Raw genomic sequence first — 26721 nt, forward strand, 5'->3', positions numbered from 1 at the left:
TAAATTCGATTAAATGTCACATGGTCTTAAAAATATATTTGTCCCCACAAAAGGGAGATTGGAGGGATGGTATCAACAATATAATTGACTTTAGGAAAAATATTGGATGAACAAAGCTGGACCCAAGTGTCAATGGATGCCTTCGAAATTTACAAATGGTCCACCAATTGCATATTCTTGTAGAACATCAAAACATTTTTTCATCAGATAATCAATAATATCTATTCGTTGATTATTCATTTTATTTATTTTGGAAAAATAATGAACTATGATTTTGACACCGTAATATGAGTTCAATATGCATATAACTATATAAGATATTATTGCAGTAGCATAGCTTTCTTGAAGTAATAATATACACTTTACCAACAATTTAAGTACCAATTTAGTGTAAAAACTCGAGAAATATCTCATTAATTGTTTCTCCCTCTGTCTCTAATATTTTGTCACCATTTGATCCGATACGGGTTAACAAAATATTTTAGGTTAATATCTTTTATTTTCTAAAAAATCTCATCATGACAAAGATGAAGACATGTACTAATGTTATGGGTTTAATACGATTTTATTCATTGGCACGAAAGTTTTTATTTCACATTTTTGGTTAATATCAAAGCAAGATCGCCAAATGCTTGTCACTTACTATGACACATTTGCCTCGAATATGAGGTATGATCTAATACTATGATCCCATTTATTGATGCTTGAAGGGGAGATCAACCAAACCCGAATCGGTTAATCTAAAATTCAAGAGAGGGTGGATGGAAGACTAGAAGAAGAGCATGAATATGACCACATTATTATGTATAATGTAATCACTATATAAGTACACTTAGATGGTTTTTCTGAATCAAAACCTAAATATTCTATAAAAACAAAAAAAAAATAATAAATGGCTTGACTCTCACAACTACTAAGGGAAGGAGGAGGACAAAACTACAAACAAACCTCACATCCAAGCCCACATTCACCATGAGTAAACATAAAACCATCAAACAAAACACACACACACACACTAATAGAGTTCCTTTCCCCTTTGTTCTCCTTGCATTTTGCAAGAAAACATGGTTAGTCGAGGCTGGAAGAGCGACTCCACCTTCCTCGTAGATAATCTTCCAAGGAAACCCTCTGCTCGATGCTACTCACGGAGAGCATGTCCTCCTCCACGCCAAGCATTGCAAGGTCGAGGTGGGACTGCATATTGGATTGTGAGATGGTTTCGTCGTCAATTGCATCAAACCCTTCCACGGAGTTGCTAACTTCTATGTGGACCGGCCCTTCAGAAGCGTTCACTTGCAGTCTAGCCCACTTCACGGCCTCATGATCGCCTCGGAGAAGCTTCAAAACCTGCCAACAACAAAGGAGCGTTGAGTCGAACTCTTTTCTTGGAGTGAGACGAAGACTAGAACCGCTTACTTGGCCCATTTGGGGTCGAGCACGTGGTGCACGTCTGATGCAGAGTGAAGCAGCTAGAATCATCCTCTCCACTTGATCATGATCATAGTTGCTTCCTAGATTCGGATCAAGCAACGTGGTGAACTTTCCCGATGTCAGAATTGGCTTCGCCTGTCAATCATTGTAAATAATCTTTATATTTGCTGTCAAAGTTAAACAAGACTGCCTACGAACACACACTTACCCACATAACAAGGCTCTCTTGTCCTTTCAGGCAGTTGTTGCTTATCGGTTTCCTCCCTGAGAGAAGCTCAAGAAGAACTACTCCATAGGCGTAGACGTCTATCTTCTCGTTTACCTTCCCATACATGAAATACTCAGGAGCCAAATATCTAATCAGAAGCAGAAAAACATGTTTGAGTCACATTGTTTTATATTCCAACAAATGCTTTTGAGCAGAGAAAAGTTACTAACCCGAACGTGCCAGCAACGTCAGAGCACGTTATGTGAGTCGAATTCGGTGATGCCCATTTCGCAAGCCCAAAGTCTGAAAGCTGAAAATGCAATCAAATAGAATTTTGTCATTGTTGAACCAATGCATAAGTAGGGGATGAAATATTTAGCTGATCAGTATAGTTTTATTACCTGAGGCTCGAAATCATCGAATAGAAGTATGTTTGATGACTTAACATCTCTGTGGATCACAGGCTGCCCTTCTCTGTTGTGAAGATACTCCAAAGCCTCAGCGACGCCTATAGCGACCCTATACCTCTCGTTCCACCCAAACGAGAACGGATCCTTTTTATCACCTAGTTTGCAAAAGACGATTCCGTTAGGGAACATGATATTCATACACAGGATAAAGATCATTTTTGGTGGATGGAATTTACCATGAAGATTATCTTCAAGGCTTCCTCTTGATAGAAAATCATACACCAAGAGAAGATGATTGTCTTCAAAACAGAATCCAAAGAGTGAGATGATGTTTTTGTGATGTATCGCGGTGATGATCTCGATTTCTAGGACAAACTCCTTCAGAGCAGTCTCGGATGGATTCAAGATCTTCACGGCAAGCTCCTTCCCGTCGGGAAGGCAACCTCGATAAACCTGACTACTGCCTCCTTTACCTATTATGCTCCCTAGAATTTGACAGATACAACAATGTAGTCAAATAGGAGTACCAAAAACTAATTAATGGACTAATCCACATATAATTTTCAGCTAAAGATAAAAACCTTTTCTGAAGTTGGAGGTAGCTAACTCAAGTTCCCTGAACTTAAACAGTCTGCACGTGGCGGAGTACTTCTCGTGAAGGCCCTCCAGCTCCTCCGGCAAGGACCTTGAAACGGAGTCGGGGCTCGATGGAACAGACACGGCCTCATTCCCAACAGGAACAATTGCACCACTCTCTCCATCTAGTTGATGATCTTGGTCATGATTTGAGGAGTCAGAGTCTTTCCTAGTCGAATTCTCGATAAAAAAACCATATCTACTCGGTAGCCTCATCGCCCACTGAACCACGGATATCTGCCTCACTTGCTGAATCTGTGAAGAGCTCGTGTTACGAACCATGGCATGGCGAAGAAGCGGCCAACCAGGCTTCACTTCAGACAATCCCCCTAGCAACAACGATACCGAACCGGATGCAACCTCCACCTTCTTCACTGGAACAATCGCCATCAAAGAATCCCTCTCACCTTCATCCTTTGAAGCCACCTCAGCTTCCCCACTGCACGACTCATGCCACGCCACTGAATCTGGCGTGCAAATCGAGCATTTCTGCTCAACCGAGTCTGGTTCACCACAGCCACTTTCTCCCCATGTGAGCATTGGCCTAATCGGATCACCACCTTCGTTAAGCACTTTGATGTTCTTGCTGAACGATCTTTGCAGAGCAGAAAGTAAACCATTCCTACGATTATGTTCAAGTTCTGCTCAAGTCAAGATCAAAGGCAGCACAATAAGCAAAGGTATCTTATAAAATTTCTTACATACACAATCATGTACAACAACAAGAAACTACCTTTGACACTAACACGCGATGCTGCCAAACTGGATTCGCGGTGAAACACAATTTTCCCATTATTCACAGCCAACACAGAACATTCCTTTGACAGTTTCTTTGCACAGTATTTAGCAACGGATGCTGAAGAACGAATCGTGTGATGAGTTTGAGCCGTTCCCACTATAACTTCCGATGCATAGTAAGATTTAGCTTCACGAACGAGGATTTTCTGAATCGATGAACCTCTGCATATCTTTAGCTTGAGATCAACCTACATTATTAGCATCAGATTACCAAATTTTAGTTCAAGCAATGCAAGGGGAAATAGTCATTTTTTGTTCCAAATATCTCCTTTTGTCATCAGATAAACACCTAACTTGCTCTGAGTTAGTTCTGAATGTCTCAAAATAGAATAAGATTGGTCACTGAGGTTTATGAAAGTCATAGTTGTCATAAATGAAAGTGTCATAAATTCTTGAAGCTAGCAGCTTAGATCCACCGACAGTTTTTGACATATTATCCTACCTAATTTGTAGCATACCTAAACTCTAATTTAAGTGAAACATCACCAAAAAATGAGATTGGTCACCTCACCGCTACAGTTTACTCAACATATTAAACACAGTCAGCTCGTACCATGAATTTCAATAATATTTGTAACAAACAAATGTGTAATAATGAAGTACGGAATTTCAAGAATTAACAGAGAAAAAAAAAAGTACCTGCTTTAAGTTACAGAATCCTTCATAAACTTCGAGAATTGAATCAAAAGCTTTAACCAGAGAGAGAAGGGATGATTTTCCATCACGATCAACAATTTCTGCACAATCCCATTTCACCAAATTAATAAATACAAACTGCTAAAAGGGTCTAAATATTTAAGCAGATTTTAATTCAAGAACGCATTTTTATTCAAAATTCAATGATCCAACTCAAATAGCGAAAGAAGATAAAACAGAGAGCAAGAATTTTCAGAAAAAACAATATCTTCACAGTCCCATTTCACCAAATCACTAAAAAAACTACAAACTACTAAAGGGGGTAAATATTTATCTTAATTCTTTCATATTTGAATTCAAGAACGCATTTTTGTTCAAAATAAATGATCCCACTCAAAAAAGAGAGCAAAAAAGAAGATAAAACAGAGAGCAAGAATTTTTAGACAAAATCAATTTCTGCACAATCCCATTTCACCAAATCAATAAACTCCAAACTACAAAAAAGGGGTAAATTTTAGCTTAATTAAGCTGATTTCAATCCAAGACTGCATTTTATTCAAAAAAAATGATCCCACAAAAAGAAGATAAAACAAAGAGCAAGAGTTTTCAGAAAAAACAATTTCTGCACAACCCATTTCACTAAATCAATAAATGAAACTCCAAACTACTAAAAGGGGGTAAAATTTAGCCTAATTAAGCTGTTTCCAATCCAAGACTGCATTTTTATTCAAAACACAATGATCACACAAAAAAAGATAAAACAGAGAGCAAGAATTTTCAGGCAAAAAACATTAAAATTTCATAAAAACACACACACACACACCGTTGTTCTTGAGAACATGGAGAGCGATGACGCGATCACCGGCGTGGGCGACTTTAACGAGAGCCCATGTGAGGAGCTCTCTGCTGTAGGAGTCGAGCTTGACGCCCACCACCACCGTGCGCCCGGCGGAGCAGTCTTCGGCGGCGGCAGCCACCATCGGAGCAGTGTTGGGAAAGAGGGTGTGATTATGTCTGAGCCACGGAAGGAATCGCAAGACTCATGTAGAGAGAAGGGATTGCTTTATATATATGTGTGTGTGAGGAAAGGTGGGATCTTGCGGTGGTTATTTGTATGTAACTGAAATTTTGGAGTAGTTTTTTTGGTTTGGTTTTCAAGATTTCTGCATATGTTGGATGTCAGAACTCAGTAGATCATATGCTTCTTTCCCAACTAAAATAAAAGAAATTGGTTTAGATTTAGAAGCTATTGGTGCATTTCTTTGGTTGTGTTATCATGATTTACAATTTACATACTTTGCTTTTCGGCCTTCAAATGGGCCAAGCTCTCTCTCTTTCTCACACTTCTTTTTGCTTTTGGTTATGGTTGGGTGGGTTGGGGGGTGGGTGGGGTGGTACTGAGGTAGGAGTAATGAGTATGACTAGGAAGCAAGTGGAATGAATATAAAGTATAGTGACGATAATATTTATTTGGTGTCATAGTACCAAAAAAATCATGTGGGTATATAATATATACATACATATAAATTTATTGAGATATATGAAATCACTTTTATAAATATGAGTGTATTGAATCAAAAGCAGCCATGGACGCTCAAAAAAATTATGGATGACCTCTTTGAATTATTGAGTTTGAAATTTCAAAAATATACTACATTTGTCCCAAAAAATATACAAAACTTGTATTCCATATGACAGAGTTTTAACTGTAATTAGCAAATTAAAAGAGGTGGAAAAAAAATTTAAAAAAAAAGAAAGGAAAAAGTTAGTAGAAGTTGTGTTAGTGGATTGTGAGTTCAAATTATTAGTGGTGTGTAATTAAATGAAAAAATTTTCATATTTGGACTTGGTTTAATTTTGGAGGACGATCCAAAAATAATAAAAAATAGTTTTTTTTTTTATATATATATACGACGGATGGAATAATTTTTATTAGTAGTATTAGATTTAATAACGAAGGCATTCAGAGTAAAATATTGATGATTGATAGTAGTTTAAAATAAGGGCTATTGGTAGCATTTTTCGTTTTATAAAGTTAGAGATCGGGTTATATATAACTCTCACTCCCACAAAATGGAATTTATGGATGTGTCGAATAGATAATAAAAGGAGTGAGAAAGAAAAGGGGCACGCTAATTCAAAGAGGTGAGGTTTGAATAATCTGATGTAATCTAACTATTTTCTATATTTGGGGTGATTAAATTTTGTTGGTAGCAAGAGTCATGGCGGGCGCAGAATTTGAACATATTATATTAATTTCAGTAAAAAAGTACTTAAATGGCATGAAAAGAAAATTTGAAGAATTTCGAAAATTTAAAGGTAATTTGAAAAGTGCAATAGTGATGGAGTTGGCTTATAAATTTCAAGTCAACAAGATAATTTTCTCACATGTTATACAGTATATATATAGTTTGGATGTTGTTTAATAATTTTATAATCATATGACTGACGTCTTAATTATGATTCAGTTTCAATTATTTTTTACTAATAATCACTGGCTGTTTAATTAAGTCAAAACTAAATTATTACCATAATTAATTTTAGTTTGACAACTTGTAGGGCAGTTGATTAGGGTTTGAAATTATTAATAGATGCACATTATGTTTTGTAACTCAATTGTAATGGTTGAACCAAAAAAAAAAAACTCTTGTAATGGTTGAACGTGAAATAATTACTCCATTAAGCCAAGGAAATATTACCAAAAAAAATTTACAATAGTATAAATAATATAGTACACTCTTTAAAATCAATTTGTACTGGTCTTAGGAAATCTAAGAAGTTAATCAATAATTAAGTAGCATACTATACTTATAAGAGCATGAACTTAAAAAAAAATTCTTACTACATAATTTAACTAGGGAGCAATATGGAATCGGTAGACACTTATATGATCTATGATGTCATAACATAAATATTATTTATAATATTTTAAACATTACTAATGACTCATTTTGTGACGCAATAAACATGAACTGCATAAGTTATAAGACTAAATTAAATTATCATCCAGGCGAATTTAACTAATGATGTTTTCATCTCATAATTAATTTGAAAAGATAATAATCATTTCGTATTAGTTACAATGGTAACTGGTGTTTTGGGTAGTTCAAATCAAATACTACTATGCCAAGCACAAAGGACTAATTAATTTTGTGTGAAATTAGTTATTTGTGTGATTAATTGGCGTGTTGGAAAGTACAAATGGCAAAAACATTGAATAAAATTTAAATAAAAGGCGCTGAAAGGCATGTGAGAGAGTCATAGAACATGTGAACCCTTTCACCGGCTGCCACGTTAGTATACTCCACAAAAAATAGTTTAAGTGAGATAGTAGAAAAAGTAGATAAAGTAGGTAAGGAAAAGAGAAAAAAGCAAGAGAGAAGGATAAAAAGTGGATAAAGTATGAAATGAAATTTCCATTTTTGAAATGAGACTATTTTTCGTTGACGGATGAAGTATCTTTTAAATATTACTGGTACATATTTGAAATAATTATTTATTTTTAAATACAAATTATACAAAAATTCTTAATTTTGTTATATATATATATATAGGGAGAGAGTGTCATTGTGCTATTGTTTTTTCATCCCAAATTATACCTAGTGTTGAGGGTCAATATACTAAACCCTCGTGTCATTGGTCAGTGCATAAAGTGAAAGGAGACTGACCAAATAGTTTGCACAATTATCATAACAAAGATCAAACATTTGACCTCATGTTTAATGGACGACCCACTAAATTTGTGGGTTACATAAATGTGCAGTGCAATGTACTTTTGACCGGCCGGGGCAGAATTTTGTCTTTTGTTGAACTTTGAGTTAAATTTTTCTTTCATAAAATATTACTCCATAAATGGAAATAAGGCCTGAGATTAAGCCCTTAATCAAATCCTAAATAAGGCCAATAATATGAAAAATGTTATTTTTCGTGAGATAAAAAATCTTAGTTTAGTTCGCGTAAGTAAAAAATCACAATTTGATCATAAAGTCTAAGTTTTGAGCAATATAGCTATAAGTACTCCATAATTAGCAAGTGAGAGAAATAGAATACCATTTAAAACATAAGGATAAATTAATCAAGTGCATAAAATAATACTATTAGAAGAAATATTCATTTTGTCCAATTAAAAAATTACAGGAAGTAATATTAGTCAATAAACTTTCTAATATGCCTATATTTATTTTGATGATCGAATAATGTTAAAGAATTAATCAGAGATTTAAATAGATATATTAGTAAACGTATTAAAAGTTTATGCTTTATAAAATAAATTTATAAGAGTATATTTGGAACATTAAAAAATAAATAAGTATATTTGATTAAATTCGAGGTCAGAGATGGCCCTTCGATGATAGATTATGAAAAGAAATTCGTACGGCTACTAAATGTGATGGAGAGTTGCATTTTGATTTATTTTATATTTGGTTGACCACGCCCAACATTATTATTTATGCATTTTGCACCTAATTAACTTGGATTAAATAACTCAATATTAATACTTATCACTTATCTAATCAATGAAAAACAGATTATCTACACGTGTGGATATATTTATAATTTGAAACAACACATATATTATCATTTCACGAATGAATTAATAACCAATACTCAATTTATTATTTTCTAAAAATTACATTATGCTGACGGAATGATATATAATACTACTAGTAACATTGAAATGAACTATGTATATAGCTGCACTGTAACTTATAAGAAGAAAATAATTCAAGGTTGTTTATTAGTTTATATACTCCTACTATTCATTACTATTAAAATTAGACCATTTTCTATTTTTGAAATTTTTTAATCATACATTACACTACTATTAAGGTGAGTCCACCTTATTAATTTTGGATTAAAATTTGTATCGTCCCAAAAAAAATTATTATTAGAGGATTGGGGAGTATGAGATATTTTTGGGCTACACTATACTTTCATAAATTTTCGATGTGGCCCTTGATGCATTATGTCGGTTCCATTAGACTTATTCACGTGCAATGTAGGTAACATAAATGCTCAATGTAATATCACTTGCACTATTTCAATATCTCCTACTTATAATATTCTATAAATTCTCAACTTTTTTAAGATTTCGTAATATGTTTTGGAAATATCGTTTCATTAGGCAATTAATAACTCGTGGGGACATGTTTTATTTTGATTTACTTTAAAATGGAAACACTTATTATCTTGATTGTAATCTACGAAGACATATTTATTTTTCTTCTCTAAGAATCGACCCTATAGATATTTTTGTCATCTTCTTTTTATATGCAATTCATCAAGCTTTCATCAAAATTGATGTTTTCACTTCAATTTTATTAGTATAATATTTTTGTTCTTATGTTGGTTATGAACTTGGAAAAATTATAGGGCGTCAAATCAACGCTCGAAAGTTCGAAACTATATATACAATTTGAAGTCAAATTAGGAAGACACGAATTAAGAGATTAGTTGACAAATTTATCGTTAACTTAATAAAGTTTTTTTTTGCATTTAAGTTTAATTAACTTTTCAAAAAATAAACACAAACAATTACCTCTTAAATTATTTGTGGTCTTGTAAGATGAATTTGTTGTAGCGTATAGATACTACTATTATAAATACAAAAGATCTAACAATCGATTATTTATAAGTTTATAATTGTATTGATTAACATGAAAAACACTTGTCCCCTATAAGAGTTATGACGCTGGCCAATTTTATTATTTTTATTTCTACGATTCCCATCATATCTACCAAAATACTATTCTATGGTATTTTTTAGTGCAATCTCATGTGGATTGTGGGGCCATATAATCAGAGAAACCATGTATACAAAATCAAGCTGACCAAAAATAAAATTAAAGTTTGAGCATACCTAATGATTCTCATTTGGTAAAACAAATAGTAGTACTAGTAACTTTTTGGAGAAAATGATGATGCTCGAATGAAATTAAATAAAATTGAAATTTCGTCCTAACTTTATGTCACGAGTTGGCCTAAAAACAATTCGTTGCAAAATTCATGGTCAAGTTAGTTCGCACGTTGATTTAATCAGTTAAAAGTAATTATAATTGCTTCTTATCACTTGAGGTCATTAGTCTCTAACAAGTTGTTTAGACCACCAAAGTAGACACATAACTGAAAAAAAACATTTAGTCATTTGGAAATTATTACAACTTAGATGCACTATCAAAATCAATGACCAGATCAACAAATAAGTAAGAAATAATTTCACTCTTTGTTTACATGTTTTTCTGTGAAACTTGAATTTATGAAGCGGCTTTATCTAATGAGTGGTATTACAATTTTTAATTTGTAATTTCTTTAGCAAATATATGTTCCTTTTGTCTCTGGAAAATAATGTTGAAGTTTAATTTAAATTCTTAATAAATTGATTATAAACATTAATGTATAATACTCCTTATTAAGGATTGTGCATTTTGCATCGGTCATTAAAGTCGTGTATACAATTCAGACATCTACCTTTATTGATTTGAGTATATGGTGGACGACCTTGGGAAAATTTAGAAAAAATGAAAATTAGTATATTTGGAGTCATGTTTTGGAAATAAAATAAGAAGTCGATAATGATTCTCCTATTATTGTAGTTACTCAAACTCTAAACTTATTGGGAGAGGAAACCGTTTTACTAATCATATCGTACTTTATCGTTAACAAGTAAAAATGTTTCTATCATCTTAATTTCTAATCGAAAGTTAACACATGATTAACCTATATCTGTTGCATCTAAAATGAAAAAAAATATTATAACATGTATTTTTAGTTTCATTATAATAAAAAAAAACCGTTAAGAACATTTTTTAATACAATTAAGAATGCTAATTTGTATTTCTATCAAAGTTAATTTCTAATTGGAAGTTAACATATGATTAACATCTTTTGCATCTAAAATGAAAACAAATATTATAACTTGTATAAGTATTTTTAGTTTCATTACAACAAAAAAAAAATGTTGAGGACATTTTTTAATACAATTAAAAGCGTTAATTTATGTTTCTAAATATACCACCAATGCTTGAAAAAACGTTTTTATTGTTGGTGGTGTTTCAAGTTGTCCTTAATTTAGAGACGTTTTTTTTTTTTGCATTATTATTTTTTAAAACTTTCCAACGCAAGTGATTGCGTCTCAATTTTTGTGTCCCTAAAAGATAAATTTTTTGTAGTGATTGCTATTGTGTCAAACAACTAGAGATGGACTAGGATGGGATCATGATCGATCGACGCCACATTGAGACAATGCAGTCTCAAAAATTGAACCATAATTCACATTAAATCTCAAACATTTAATTTTGGACCCAATTGTTTGGTGCGTCTAATTCATTTCTCATATCTCCATGCTTGGGTAGTATATGATATTTTTATCAGAAACATTAATAAAAGAGATGGGAGATCTACAATCAATGTACCAAAGCATGTAGTACTTGATGTGCATAGTGCTCCAATAATAATTGGTCCCATTAAAATTTCTTTTTAATTAATAATAGAAAATTGAAAAAGGAAACACGCATATGGCACTTGATGTGTATAGTATAGTATACTCCATATATGAATTGGTCCCATTAAAATTTATTTTTATTATCAATAATAGAAAAATAAAAAAGGGAAACATGGTGCATGGAATAAATCAATAAACTACTTATAAGAAAGGTGTAATTATGGTGAGAAATGATCAATGATTTATTTAATTATATGATTTGAAACATGAGTGATTTGGGTATGGTTATTTTCAAAAAACACCAGATTTGTTTTAAAATTTAATTTATTTATCCCATTCACAAAACATTATTAAATCGTACTACTATGGGCTGAACTAAATAGTGGTGGCCCAAGAAAGATGGTCTTTGCTGGTTGTATATAATACAATTTGGGCTTAGAGGCCCAATTCCAATCCCTTAGAAAAAGTATAGATTGTCACTTTTTTTTCTTAACTTAATCTTCGTGTATTGTATCCACGGGGAGTGATCAATTGCTAACTCTAATAAATATCAATAGGGGTATTAATGTCAAGTTAGTTATAAATAACTTTTAAAAGAAATCCCAAAACTTTAAATTCATATAACATATATCAAATTAAAGATAATTTTATAAGGATTCCAACGATATACTACATGCATATGTTCCGAAGTCAAAATTTGAAAAAAAATTAATTTTTTTTTTTGAATTTTCGTATTTTTTACGAATAGATTTATGTCAATACACCTTACATAATATGTCAATATTATGCTTGTAAAATGTCAATATGAAATTGTGTTAACATTATTATGTCTTCGTGTTGATGTATTTCATACACTGTATTGACATTATATTTCTAAACCCTAAATTTGATACTTGCTATTATCTTTTTAATATTAAAAAATGAAAAACGAAATTAAACATGAGCAAATTGTAGACCACAAGATTTCTAAAATCTTATGGTCTTAAATTAGTTGTAGTTAGCAACTAAGGGATGAGCTTAACAATTGATCACTCCCCAGTGATCAATTGCTAACTCATCATTTAATTGCTAACTACAACTAATTTGAGGCCATAAGATTTTAGAAAATATATGGTCTACAATTTGCCATGTGTAATTTTCATTTTTATTAATAAAATCAAAAAAGATTAAAAAAAAGGCCAAATTAGGGTTTTAGATGAAAATGTCAATATAGTGTTTCGGAAATATCAACACAATGCTTTGAGAATGTCAACACGATGCTTTAAGAATGTTAACCCATTGTTTATATCGACATTCTACATGTATTATATCGACATATTTAATATAAGATGTTGACATTTCTATTTTACGAAAAAATTGAAAATTTTTTAAATTTTTTTTCAAATTTTGACGTCGGAACATATGCATATATGATATCGTTGGAATCCTTATAAAATTATCTTTAATTTGATATATGTTATATGAATTTAAAGCTTTGGGATTTCTTTTAAAAGTTAGTTTTAACTAAACATGTAGTTAATTGACATTAATACCCCTATTGATATTTTATGGAATTAATCCTATGGCTTTATTGACGTTTTTTGTTGATCGTATTGATATTTCTTGCAATATAACACACCCTTACTTTCAAATGTATTAGCTTCTTTTTATCTTTTATTGCATCTTAAGAATTTATCTTTTATAGCATAAAAGGAATTCAAACAAAAAATGGATGCATTGAATAAAATGTTGAGAGAGAAATGAGAGAAATCAAATTTGAGATATTATTAAGAAATTAATGGTAAGCAAAAAATAGTTGACCCATAAATTCACTATTTGTCATCATGTCCTTTTCCTCAGCCACAGCACCCAAACTCATCATCTCTCTGCCAAAATTCTTACTCATATTTCTTACAAAATCTTTTTTTCACAAGGGTATCTATATATTGTAATTTCAAGAATTTTCTGGGTAATTATTCTTCTTCACTGTGATGGTTGTTGATCATGGTAATCAAGGAAAATGCAGTCTTACTCTTGGGTGTTTTGGTGTTGATAGCTATCTACATTAATTTTATAGTCAAATATTAGCAACTTACATTGTATTCTTTGCAAAAGCTTGACACACATCTAATGAGAGCTGATTTTTCTTGTTAAAAGCAGAATTGCAGATGTGGGAGACATAATGCAGCTATATCATCATCCATATTCCTTGAACAGCCAGAAAGTGGGGCTCGTGTTGGAGAAGAACATCGATTGAACATCATTTCATGTCAATCCTATCAGGGGCATGAATTTCGATTCCAGATTCTTCGAGAAGAACCCGTCTGCAAAGCTTCCCGTTTTCCAGAATGGTTCCCACGTCTTGTTTGACACCATTGAGATCATTCAGTACGTCACCTTACTTGAGTTTCTTGGGATTAACCGTCAAGTTATGATTGCATATTTGAAGGATTAGGCGATCAAACATGTTCGGAATACTGACATTGTACTTTGATGTAGCTGTTCAATGGCATCTTGAACAGAACTTGTTATGACATCTATGATCTCGTGTTTTGTTATCTCGTTATATTGTAAGAGTTCTACGTTTAATCGTCACTAACATATAGGTACATAGAAAGAATCGCAAAGGTCACTCGTACGGGAGAAGAATCCAGCCTTAGCAGTGGAGAAGTCGCTGAATGGGTATACAAGATACAGCGATGGAATCCAAAGCTCTTCACCCTTTCGCACACCCCACCTAAGTATTGTCTCAAGGTTACTACATTCCTTAGGCGTGTGAAACATCGCAAGGATGGCTGAATGCCCTAAACTGGCTGCCACCATTGCTTATAACAGAAGATATTGCTGAAGCAACAAAAGAATAATGCAATTATGTAGGAATGTGAGTAGAGAATTGTAGGTACATCATAGAGGAGAATCAGAAAGTTTTTCAACAGCTCTTATAATTAAGGCTGGTCTTCACAAACCAATACCAATGAATTTCACATAAATAATTCTTTCCTATAATCCTCACTTGAGTTCGCTAAACCTACTCCTGGAAAACCGATTCTGGCACTGTTCCCAGCAGAACCCCAGCCATTTCTCATTCGAACCCCATGGTGGGACTTTCAAATGTGTAAACTTTTGCTGCCTGAAGAATTTCCTTCCCAAGCTACAAGAACCTCCTTGCTGGAGATCTGGGCGGCCAATTGCAACTGAGACATGTGATGAGTCCATGCTGCATGTCTTTGTGTTCTGCTGGAAAGTTTGATTTATCAAACAAGTATCACTAGATTGTCCAGCCATTTGTATAGGTGCACTCAACGATGCACATCTAGCAGATGTTGATTGGTCAAGCGCAGCGGGGGCACAAGGAGGCAGAGGTGGAAATGGATGGAATGGCACACCTGGAGCCATAGTCCAACCATCAGATATTTCTGCTTGCAGGACTTCAAATTGCTGCATGATAGAATAGGGAACTCCATAGGCGATAGGCTTACGCGCACTGAACCTCAACTGTGGTTCGCCCAATACAATATTAATGAAGTGCTGCTTCATTTGCATCCCTCTCTCTTGGTGATCAGGAGCAGTTGAAGAAGCATCGGATGGAATCACAGAGCCGTTACAAGGAGTTCCAAATCCAGGAGGGATATCCTCATTGTCATTATCCTTGTTCTCACCTACCAAGTTATTCCTACATCTTGATTGTGGGTGCTCCGCAGGGTTATCCCATCGGCTCTTGCGCTTGTGTGTTTTTGGCTCACTGCTTCTGCAGCTACTACCTGCATCCGAATGCTCTACTGTAGAAGTCTCTGTCGTGCCATAAGCAGCAACTGGCTCTGTTTCAATAGAGTTTGATGCTTCTGTTGGTTTCCCCCCTCTCCAAGGATCATATGGCACTGATAACCCTCCATGGCTTGTAGGCTGCTGATATTCAAATGCTCCATCCTCTCTTTCCATGCAGCAAGTTTTCCTTAAGGATCTAGGAATCCACTTATCCCTGAAGTTCTGGGCAATTTGATGGACCTGAGAAATTCAGAAAAGCGCCAACCAGTTTACAAGTACTACAATTACAAAAGCACAAAAAAAATAAAAAAACAGTGAATAGGTAAAGAACACAAGCACTTTGAGAGTTTATTCTTTTAATATTCCCTGAGTCGCAACCTCACCAAATGAAGGACATAAAAGGTTTTGACAACAGTTGCAAGTTTGACTATCACAAACAGTTTTTACAACCATCTTTAGTTGGGTATTTTTGTATGCAAATACTATACATCCTGTCATGCAAAATTATGGTTCTTAGAATTATTTATCTATTATTTGACTGATATGCATAGTTTTTGTTAGTGTATTGTACCATACTACCATCGTATGTCACTTTTCACCTAAGCTTTGAACAACAGCTTTTGTGAAGTTTGGGGTGCATAATGGTGGTAAGGAGAACCCACCTCAACATTTTAGTACATGAAACTATTTCTGGAATCTAGGAGAGACCTTTAAATGGGGCTGAGAATGAGAATCAATTAGCAGTATGGGTTGGACACTATTAGACATTACAGTGAAATTGCGGACCGCATAGCATTGAGCTTTGCCATAATAGTCATCAAATTAGCACATATACCACAGATACAATTAATTACACTATTAAAATAAGCATGCATAAAAATCATATTGGACACCAATATTTCCAAATCTAAGAATACATCCACCAATAGCAAAAACAGACTTCACCGTCATATTATTAAATTCATACACAAAGGTGTGCCTCTTAGATCCTAGGTGTGTGCCCTAATGAAGTGTTGCACAGGTTCTAGGGGTTAGTGGGCTGGAAAATTGTGTGCCTTGAACATCAGTCATGTGATCTTATATCATTCCATCCAAATCAAAAGACCCCAATAAATCTTGGTATAACATGAAAACATGAAAATGGTAGACAGTATTTTCTAATCACCTCTCGACTCCTGGACAAGCAGGACCTCCAGTTATGTGCTCCAATGTTAGAATCTCTCGTGTTGCTAGATACTCCAGTACCTACAGTAGAATGGTTTAACAGCCGTCAGCAACTATTTGATAAGTATATTAATATATAATACACAGAGTTTACACTAATCTAAAAAAGATACAACAGTAAATGCTTCATGTAACAGCATTCAGCAAGTTGCTATCAAGTTCACAAAAAATTTAATGCGTTGCTTGACTGATGTGAAGCTAACCATAAAGTACAGGACAAGAGAACATGTGTTAAGAATTTCTCAGTAGTTGTTTCCTTTGAATGCAGCACTTCTGAACTGCGGACAAGCAACCTACATATTCATTCACTCAATAAACATAGATGCCTCTGTCCTTAATGCAGGCCAACAAAAAATTATGTGGCTCTATGTTCTTATTATCTGCTTATTAGCCAGCTGATTGCATCCAATTAATTTTGTGCCACAATTTAGTATGTCCCTAGGTATATCATTGAGCTATCTCAGGCTTGGAAATGTGGATCTTAGGCATCAACCCAACAACCATTGAATGAGAATGGCATAGTTTAATCTGTAGCAGGGATCTTCAAGAATTTTTATGCATGGGAGATTTGAACGATTCCGAGTCACATTATTTACCTTCATATTTTGTCAGTTGACATTTCTTAAGGACTTGTTTAAGTTCTTTAGTATGGATAGGGAATAAATAAATCTGGATGGGTTTTGGGCGTGTAGGACCCACATATATACCATCCATAGCCAGACTTTTAACGATGGGGGGCCCAAATAACTACTCCTTTCCTTCGCAAAAAATAGTCTCATTTATAGACGACACGAGTTTTAATGAGAAAGTGGTAAAATAAGAGAGAGAATGTATAAAAATGTGGATAAAGTAAGAGAGATGAGAGAGAAAAAGGTAAAGTATGAGAGGAAAATTTTCTATTTTTATAAATGGAACTAAGTTTTGTGGACATTACAAAATGGCAAAATGAGACTTTTTTCGTGAATAGAGGAAGTATTATAATTTATTCAGTATGTTCAGTGTTTGGCAACTTGAACATAAGCTATAGAAAAAGTTGTGCGTGAGAAATAGATAATAAGAAAAATATGAATATATTTTTTAGGGCATAGCATTGATATTAATTTTACTAATATTATACTACAATATTATATATTTACATGTGTATAGAATTATTTTTATTCTTAAATTATAAATATCATTCTTTATGAATACAAATTTTAAATCGGTTATGCAAAATTACTAGAGAGAAAATCAATAAAAATAGTAATATGAGAAAATCAATAAATACTATAAATGAATATGATAATCAACCAGAATTACTACCCTAAACCCTAAATACTCCATAATTAATTCTACTAATATTAGAAAATCTGAAAAAACATATACGAATAGGGAATTTAAGTATCGGTTAGGAGAATGAATGCACCAACAGGAATCGAACTTGGTATCTCGCGGATGAGTGGCCCGTATTCACACCAATTGCGCTAACTACTGATGTGATTAATCATTAATGTCGCATACATATATTATATATAGTAAATATTCATATGGCTGGGGGGCCCAAGGGCCCCCCTGGCCCCACCGTGGCTCCGCCGCTGTCCATATCAGGTGTTCATTGTTCCATATATAGTTCTTGAAGTAATCAATTTCGAATATTATATAATTATTTTAAGGGGTTTAAAAATCCTTGTGACCAAAATACCCACACTGAGACATCTGATTTTGGGGAGAAACAAATTTGGGAGGGGTAAAATAGCCAATTCAGCTTCATTTCTGGGTGTGGACTTCAATGCAGCTCCATTTACCACCAAATGACTGAGAATTGATTTATGCACATAACATAGAGCAACAGTGCAGGCCTAGAATTCTAACCAATACACTCCACATTTGAGGCTTGGAACTTGAACACTAGTATTGGCCCAGATTTGAACACATATCTGGGTATAACATGGAACTTGAACAAGTCCTAATTCTCTCTAGCAGTTGTATATGACAAGAACTTAAAATTCTAATTTCCAGGGCTGATTTCTCTAATAATATGTCAAGCAACTATTAGTACTGCTACCATTTTCCGTCGTACACATGCTTTGATTGATTTACATAAGTGACACGTTCAAGCATCGCATTACCATATCAATATTTTTAGAGTTTTTATGATTATATGGATGCCTAGTTCCCTCCTCTTCGGCAAACATCTTGCCTCAACTAATAAGCCTATTGACCCTTAGTCCTGTGTAACTTGAAGATTCATATCAGCTCATAAAAATGTGTTTGATGCTGAAATCACTTTTCCCAATCCACCTCTCTATTGTTTCTTTTCATTTTTTTTCTTCCATCTTCTTTTTTCAGCATTGTCCATAGAATCCATTTGCACTTCAAATTCATTTGCAATTGCTAAGCTTGTGCCAATATTCATTGAAGTTTCCGGCATAAATGTCCCTATACAAGGGAAAGTTGGAAACACCACAACCAAATTCGCAATGCTTTAGGCAATTAACAAGATCTACCCAAATAAATGACATGTAACTCAATACGGCCATGATATGTTGATTAAATAGTATAGATATCGCTCATGTCTAAGGATTTGCTCATAATGTGCTAAATTATGCACAATGCATCAAAATATTTGTTCATCAATCTGGTAAAGTAAAATTATCTGAACCAGGAATTTTTACCTTAAGAAGCTTGCGCAAGATTGGAGTTTTGATGAACTCTTTCCTGTACCGCTTCAAAATGTTGTGCAACATATGCAAACCTAAAACCAGAATAGCTCACTCTCAGAAACTAATTACTACTCCACTTTCAGAAAGATTTAAATATATATTTCTTCTGGTAAATAAATAAAATAACTACCATTTTTATCTATAATATCAACCAGAACTGTCCGAGATTTTGTCTTCAAGAGTGCATCCAAAATCATTGAAAGATCTCTGTTGCTGCAAGACAGAAAGAGGAATTAAAGCATCTCTAAAGTAAACCGATGTCATGCACTCAAGAAGTTATCTTTCACCTACAAATGGCGACATGTGTGGTTACAAAAAAATTAGCATGCATTAGTATTTTCTGAGTACCTCTGAATAGCTTCACCATGGCCATTGTTCCCAGTTGCAGCAGTTAGAAAAAGAAGTTTCAAGTAACCTCTTGATGAATCCTATCAAATCATAATACTTAGGAAACAGAAAACAACCATCTATAGGCACATTAAAGAGACTCATGTACATAAATTTAGTACTCCCTCCGTCTCTTAAAAATATGAACTTTTGAAACAGCACGGGTTTTAATGCAAAATTGATAAAGTAAGAAAGAGAAAGAGAAAAGGTAGTGAAATTAGTGTTAATGGATTATGGAGTCCACATAAATTAGTTGTATGAGTTGTAAATAAATTGATGTGCAAGGGTAATATGTGGTTCAAACATTTCCTATAATGGAAAGTTATATTTATAAGAGACGGACCAAAAGGAAAGAGTTTCTACTTTTAAGAAATGGACGGAGTATTAAAAAACAATGCGACATATTTTGAGTCTTGACAAATCAGCACTGGACAATTTTTTCTAGCAAAATCTATGAAAAGAAAGAACTGGCTAGATCTTGTCACTTGAATTGAGAAGATGGTACCAGATCCCCAAAAAATAAGACAGCAAAAATTACGAGAAGAAGCTTACTTTTCGCTTGCTTATTCCTCCTTCAGGGTCAAGTAGTTCGTTCAGTTTTCCTTCTACTGCAAGCAGTTAAATAACATGTTAAATCAAATAACCAGGAATGATAGCTTAGAAATCATTGGCTACTACATCTCTGAATACCTGCTTCAAGATGATGGCTTAAAGAAACTTTTGACAATTTTTTGGATTTCTGCAGTTCTGCACTTAACCTATTCACATCCGGAGATAGTTTGTCCTTCAAAGCATTCAATTTAGGTTTCCCTTTCTTAATTAATGTGAACAAGCGTTTAGTCTTGGTGAGACACTTGGACTTTGCTAGTTCATCCCTGCCTTCCACAGTAGGATACTTTAAATTCCTATTTCCCTCAACTTTATCGGACAATGATTTGCTATGAGGTACACTAATCGCTGTTTTGTGAGTAGAAGACATGGACTTGTTCACAATACCATCCAATTCTGAGTTAATATCCTTGATTTGGGAAGACTCTCGCATCTGGGATGCTATGCCTTCACATTCAACCTTACAACCTACCGGTGTATATCGTTTCAAGAACTCGCCCATAGTTTTATTGTTATTCAACTTCTCCACAACATTAGCAGCAAAATTGTTACCAATAGAATCGTACACACCAATCCCATCGTGAACCCTGATTTCTGCCTGTGCAGGGTCAACACCTTCATCTATTTGAGGTGAAGTTTCAGAAGTGTGTGATGTTATTAAGCTCTCACCAACAGTACCGATACATTTCTCCATACTATAGATGTTTTCAGGTGGTTCATTAGCAATTTCATCTTTCGAGTTGTTTAATACTATTTCATTCCAATCTTCACTCATATCTCCTTCACAAGTCATTACTGGTTCTGCGTATTCATCATCTGAATCATCCTGAGCAATTACTTCTGAGTTCGTTAGATCACCACCAATATAGCCCCGACAATTAGCTGAGCCACATTCACATTTTTTGGCAGCAGCCCCAAAAACACGTACAAAGTTGTAATCGAATGTAACCTCTTCCCCCTGTCAAGCATAAGTCCAAGAAAGCTTGTTAACTATCGTCCGACAGAAAATTTATCTGAATCAGAATATGAATAGTGAAAGAGCCGGGAAGCAAGCCAAAAGGCAGCAGCAATACCATGTATCACCTCCCCCCTCCCGGGAACACTTCCCCAGAAAAAAAGGGTAGTTACCTTCTTTATATCTCTCAGAGTAAACAATCCAATGCAAACCTCCCCATTCACCATCCACTGCCAAGCAAAGTCTTCAGTTAATAGTGACAACCCAAATCAAAATTTATTTTTTAAAGCTGCAGATCATGACATAAATAAAAGTCCATAAAAGTGTACTTATTAGTTAGGTGAATAAATAAGGAAATTTCATATTTTGACTTATAAGAAATACTATATCAATGACAAAGTTTTCCAGACAAAAAGCGTTCAGGTACTTTTGCATTTAATCAGATGCGTCGAACGTGGTCTGATCCTGAATCAGGAGAGGTTTTTACTTGAGATAAGAGTAGGCTAAAAATCCACCAACTAGTTAACCAAGATCATATATTTATACCAGGAGACAAGTTTTTTTCTGAGAAAATAGTTGGCTAAGAGCCAACAACCAGTTCACCAAGATCTTTCGAGATAATACAGAGATGTGAACCAACAAAATGCTGACAATGAAAGCGCGATTGCACTTCATCAACCAAGGAGGCAGCTGATGGGTTCTGTGAGCTACAGAATGGGGTGAAAAAAAAAGAGCAAAAAAAGAGAAAGACAGCTCCAACAGAGCATAGATTAGCCATGCCTGACAAACCATACTAGAAAGATAATAACTGATCAAAATGTGAAAATAAAACACATAAATGAGACGACAACACAAGACAAATGCAACAATTTCTTGTGTGAAAATACAGGGTGTTAAACAAAAATTACGTGAAAGCTGCAAAAATCAGTAATAAAAAGTAACAGATTCACAAACTACATTAAAGAGCACACTATGTGAGAGGTTCCCTGACAGTAATACCTTTTCAGTGCGACAGTTAGGGTCACAGCTGTGATTTATAAACCGGCCCAGATTCCCTTTAGCAGATGCATCGATCACCTGGAATAGAAGCCGGAATATATTGAGGATATGAATTCCATATATTTAGTACCATGATATCATTTACAGAAATTGGACATAAAAAATGAATATACAAAGACAAGGATTATGTGATATCGATGAACTTGAGAGACGTGAGATAACAGTGTTTTTTCTTACCACATTTTGTGAAAGAAGTTCATAACATCCAAGCACACTAAAGTATTTTGAGATTGCAGGATATAATATTAAGGTACTTGAGCTGTACTGCTACAGTATAAAATTTTTGCAAATACAAACCACAATACTAGAGATCTCAATTTCTTGTACCCAGGGTTGAAAAATGAAGTAATAAAATATCAAATTCCTTTATCCAGTTATTTGAACCAAGTCACCAACTATGAAAATTCAAGAATTCTGATGCATGGAAAGTATAATCACTACAATGATGTTGAAATGATTTATTCAGTATACTTCAAGATAATTGCTAGACCAAACGATGTAAAAACACACACATAAAATCATATGATGCCTTGGAAAAGGACAGAGAAGACGAACACCACCAAATGTTGAAGATCTTATTAATTTTCATTAATTGTTTAATGTCAGAACATCATTTGATTTCCAGCAAGTGTCAATTTTTTCAATAAAAAAAAAAAGAATCTCCAAGTAAGACTGCAACAATGCAACAAGTTACCTCTCCAATCTCCAGAAATGTCATGAGAACAAGACACTTGGGATCACATACTGAAGCAAAAATACAACAGTGATTGGAACTAGCTAAGTTATCCTAAGATCAACAGGTTGGAAAACAAAAGATAGAAAGTCTGAGAAAATTATGATGAGATTTGACCCTGTGCTAAGGCATATTTAATGATACAGAAACAGTCACCTACTTTATGCATGTAGCAAAGAGATTACCACGAACCTCACTCCCATTCAATGTCATAAAATAGAAATGTTTATGACCGCTCATGCCATACTCTCTTTGTCTTGCTTCATACGCATGCACATCAAGTACCTGCAACATCAAATATCCAAATATATTACAGTATTAAGACCAAGATCATTTTTCAGAGCAGTCTAATCCCAAAATGGAACTTCCGAATTACAGCTTAAAAATATAGATTGCGACGAATAAACAGCACACAAAGCCATATAAGGTGCATCGTGCAAGATACAATCTGTACATAAACCATCAATAAGAGAGTCACATCAATTGAGCTGTTGAAGGAATTAATGGGATCAATGGAATAAGAGAAGCTCTATGGAAATATAAAGAAGAAAAACCACACACAGCTGTGGATATTGATTTAAGATATAAAGATAAACCATTTTGGCATAGCACCTTTATTACTGATAATTATTGCCTACTTTTTCAGCCTACCAAGACCAATATAATTAGTTCACGTGAAGCTCCTAAATATTAGAAGGGTTAAATCATAAAAGTTAATATAATGCATAACCTCTCCAACATATTCTATCAGGAACTGCCCCTGGGGCATGTCTTCAAGTGCCTGAAGACCATAGCCTTTCTTTCCGCACCTGAACCACTTCAGTTTAGAATATTTGCGCCTTTGAAACTGAAATGAAATATGCATTAGAATATAACTATTGGCGTGGAAATGAGAACTGCATATAAGTTAAAACAGAGAACTTTCTGCACCTGTTGATTTGAACAAAGTTCACCACATGGACAAGTTCCCTGGACACACTCAATATTAAGCATCCGGTTCAAACATTTATCTCCACAACCCATTCTTCCATCTGATGGAGTTTTACAGTGGCAAACCATTACCTGTTATACACAAAAAAAAGACAAACATATTTTCAAGTGGCATGCGTTCATGCAGAATACGAACCATGAGAGGCACAGAACGACAATTGCAGCACTGAATGGGCCAAAAGCGAGGTGCATGGCATCTAGGTAATGCATCTTTAATAATTCACATTTAGGGTATTATCATTATGACATGTCTAGCATCTTCAGCAGGTTTTAAACAAAAATACAACTATACTAATTGGTCAATTTCATATGTTAGGACCACTCAATGCCCTATAACATACTAATAGGAATTTAAAAAGAAAGATGCAAAATATGATACTTTAGGATCACAAGATTTTGTGGCATCACTCTTTATAGCCCTCAAAAGACTCATTTCTTACACTTCAAACAGAACATCTACTCAAGTTGCAAAGAACTAGAAAAGGAGCCTAGCTTTAAATTAAAACAGATAGACAGACCCAAAGCATATAAAGTTACAATATCATTAGAAATCCTTCAAGCATTCAAAAGAGGCCATGACTTATTATTGTATCTAAACAAACAAAGGGGTGGGAGAAAAACCATGTGAATTAGTTTTATTTTTAATGTAACTATCAAACAACTCTGAAGCTAATCTTCTTAGGGGCTTAAAAAACTCTTTTTCTTAACGGATCCTCTTGGGAAAATAGCAGCTAAGTAAGTGACCTTATAAAGAAACACACTGAGAACCCAATGACTGCTCAAGTACAAAAAAGAGCAAAAACCAGTTAGTGAAAATTTTAAGACTAGAGCAGCCATTCATGTCCATATCCCAGATTTGGGGCTGTTGGCTGGCTAAAATCAAAAATATTTATTCATCCATTAGCAACACCTTTATGAGTTAAACAATAGCACATATCCAACATTTAGTACACTTCAGTAAAGATTTCAAATAAATAATACAAATCTTTATGCAGACAACTGGGCATAATAGTAAAAGAGAGGGGCTGTTTACCTCATCAATGGTTTGAGTTTTGCGGCTTCGATGCAAAAACGTGTTTGACTTAATAAGTGTCCACGATGACTGCAGAGCAACTGTTTAATAAACAAAACCAACTCAACATTCAGTCAAAGAGAGAGGGGCATACTGTCTAATAGAGAACCCAATTTTCAAGGGACACATAGGCACAACTGTGACAGTATTATAGAAACAACAAACCCTTTGGTCTGTCTTGATTAAGCTTCCGAAAAGTTCCAGAAGCATCTTCGTCACAAGAGCGATCAGATATTTCCAGTTCTTCATTAATGTCTGAATTTGACTTCTCTTGAGGAATTGAGCAGTCAGCATAGGCTTTATCAGTGTTATCTTGGCAAGTCCTTAACAAATGTATATAACACACCCATCAATCACTCTTCTAGAAAGTATGAACGCATCAACATCCTTATCAATAAGTAAACAGTCTATCCCAAATCCAATCATGCTCAATCTGTGCTTCAACTCATGTATGATGTTAAGCAACAGTATGTATCTCATACTTTTCCCTAAACACATACGTTTTTTGTTAACTTCATTAGTTAATATTTTTTAACTATTGAGAAATGGTTATATGTCAAAAACTTAGTTTAGGGTTCCCCAAATACGGGCCAGGCAGCTCATGGCAGGTCTTTGGCCCCTTGTTCAATAACCTTAATTGAGCTCTAGATGGAAATATGATAAACACGTATTAAAGATTTTCTATGAGTATGATATGAAAAGGAAAGTTTAGCTTTGTTTCGTTTCTGGAAAATACAAATCATGCACATCTAACTTTCCAAAATTAAAATATGAATCAAAGAAAGCATGGGCACCTTTAATGAAGTGTCAAGATGCCAAAACTGCTGAAAATTGGATTCGGCATACACAAAATAATAATTGCACAAACAAGGATAACCCAAAAAATAAGGAACCAAAAGGAAAGACCACCGAAAAAAGAACATTTGTAAACCCTTTATGGTATAGTGTATGTATACAACATTCTAGCAAGAAATTGTGATTTAGGAAGAAAAATCTGCTAGTAAATTATATAACTTGAATCTTGATAATAATCAAGAATGTGTCTCTTGGCATTTAATTTCAGGTGGAACACAATCACACAGAACACAATACACTAGCAACTCTATTGCCAGATACTTATAAACATTAGGTGAGCAGTTTATATATTTCTAATAAACAAGGCTGTTATAATATATATTTAAGTCAAAGAAAGATATACCCTGCACCTAGTTCCAAAAAAATCATGCACAGGTTAACAGAAAGTGGTGCACTAGACCAAGCAAAATATAGATATACATAACCTGTAGAGAAACAGACACAGTCTATTTATGTTAATCTTCCTATAAACTATTAAGCACTTAAATAAGGAATCAAATATCTCTCTATTAGTCTACTTTATTGTGAATTGCAATGTCTAATTGTTAAATGATCATTAATACGGTCATATAGGCAGCGTACACCTGCAATATTTTGAGTACCTACCATCCACAGTTAGTTTCTTCAATTTGATCAGCAAGAGCCGCTTGTATCCGCCGCCATTTTTGGCACTTATCACAAAGTACCCATGCATTCCTAGGTGGGTCATATTTCTCTCTCACTTCATCGATTGAAGATTTCCCTGTGTTAATTGGTCCAGTTACTCCATTGCTAAATGCTCCAGTTCCTCCAACATCATATGGTGCTTCATTTTCTGTAATGTTAATAAGG

The 26721-nt window shown here is 34.1% G+C and overlaps 3 protein-coding genes across 3 annotated transcripts in view; 1 reads left to right on the forward strand and 2 right to left on the reverse strand.

The window, feature by feature from the left end:
- Nucleotides 1–770: 770 nt before the first annotated feature.
- Nucleotides 771–5443, reverse strand: LOC125208600 (protein kinase STUNTED-like). Its single transcript, XM_048108250.1, has 10 exons — nucleotides 4943–5443; nucleotides 4123–4220; nucleotides 3419–3671; nucleotides 2631–3326; nucleotides 2286–2534; nucleotides 2041–2204; nucleotides 1870–1949; nucleotides 1640–1787; nucleotides 1417–1566; nucleotides 771–1347 (listed from the first exon to the last, which is right to left on the reverse strand). The coding sequence occupies exons 1-10, from the start codon at nucleotides 5097–5099 to the stop codon at nucleotides 1069–1071; spliced, it is 2274 nt and encodes a 757-aa protein (XP_047964207.1). The 5' UTR covers nucleotides 5100–5443; the 3' UTR covers nucleotides 771–1068.
- Nucleotides 5444–13721: 8278 nt separating this feature from the next.
- Nucleotides 13722–14387, forward strand: LOC125206581 (glutathione S-transferase TCHQD). The gene is given in 3 exon segments (XM_048105825.1): nucleotides 13722–13927; nucleotides 14146–14320; nucleotides 14322–14387. Coding segments are annotated over 3 exon segments (447 nt in total).
- LOC125206582 (histone-lysine N-methyltransferase ASHH2) overlaps nucleotides 14385–26721 on the reverse strand; it is a 13303-nt gene continuing 966 nt past the window's right edge. The window contains exons 2-17 of the mRNA XM_048105827.1: nucleotides 26497–26704; nucleotides 25201–25358; nucleotides 24997–25076; nucleotides 23904–24035; nucleotides 23704–23820; nucleotides 23166–23258; nucleotides 22181–22258; nucleotides 21355–21411; nucleotides 20308–21184; nucleotides 20170–20225; nucleotides 19579–19658; nucleotides 19361–19443; nucleotides 19183–19262; nucleotides 16470–16549; nucleotides 16013–16061; nucleotides 14385–15544 (exon numbers count right to left, since the gene is read on the reverse strand). Coding sequence (XP_047961784.1) covers nucleotides 14549–15544; nucleotides 16013–16061; nucleotides 16470–16549; nucleotides 19183–19262; nucleotides 19361–19443; nucleotides 19579–19658; nucleotides 20170–20225; nucleotides 20308–21184; nucleotides 21355–21411; nucleotides 22181–22258; nucleotides 23166–23258; nucleotides 23704–23820; nucleotides 23904–24035; nucleotides 24997–25076; nucleotides 25201–25358; nucleotides 26497–26704 — 3224 coding nt within the window. The 3' untranslated portion in view covers nucleotides 14385–14548. The remainder of the gene's footprint in view (nucleotides 15545–16012; nucleotides 16062–16469; nucleotides 16550–19182; nucleotides 19263–19360; nucleotides 19444–19578; nucleotides 19659–20169; nucleotides 20226–20307; nucleotides 21185–21354; nucleotides 21412–22180; nucleotides 22259–23165; nucleotides 23259–23703; nucleotides 23821–23903; nucleotides 24036–24996; nucleotides 25077–25200; nucleotides 25359–26496; nucleotides 26705–26721) is intronic.

This window comes from Salvia hispanica, chromosome 2, assembly GCF_023119035.1.
Source record: "Salvia hispanica cultivar TCC Black 2014 chromosome 2, UniMelb_Shisp_WGS_1.0, whole genome shotgun sequence".
In the NCBI taxonomy this organism is placed as follows: Eukaryota; Viridiplantae; Streptophyta; class Magnoliopsida; order Lamiales; family Lamiaceae; genus Salvia; species Salvia hispanica.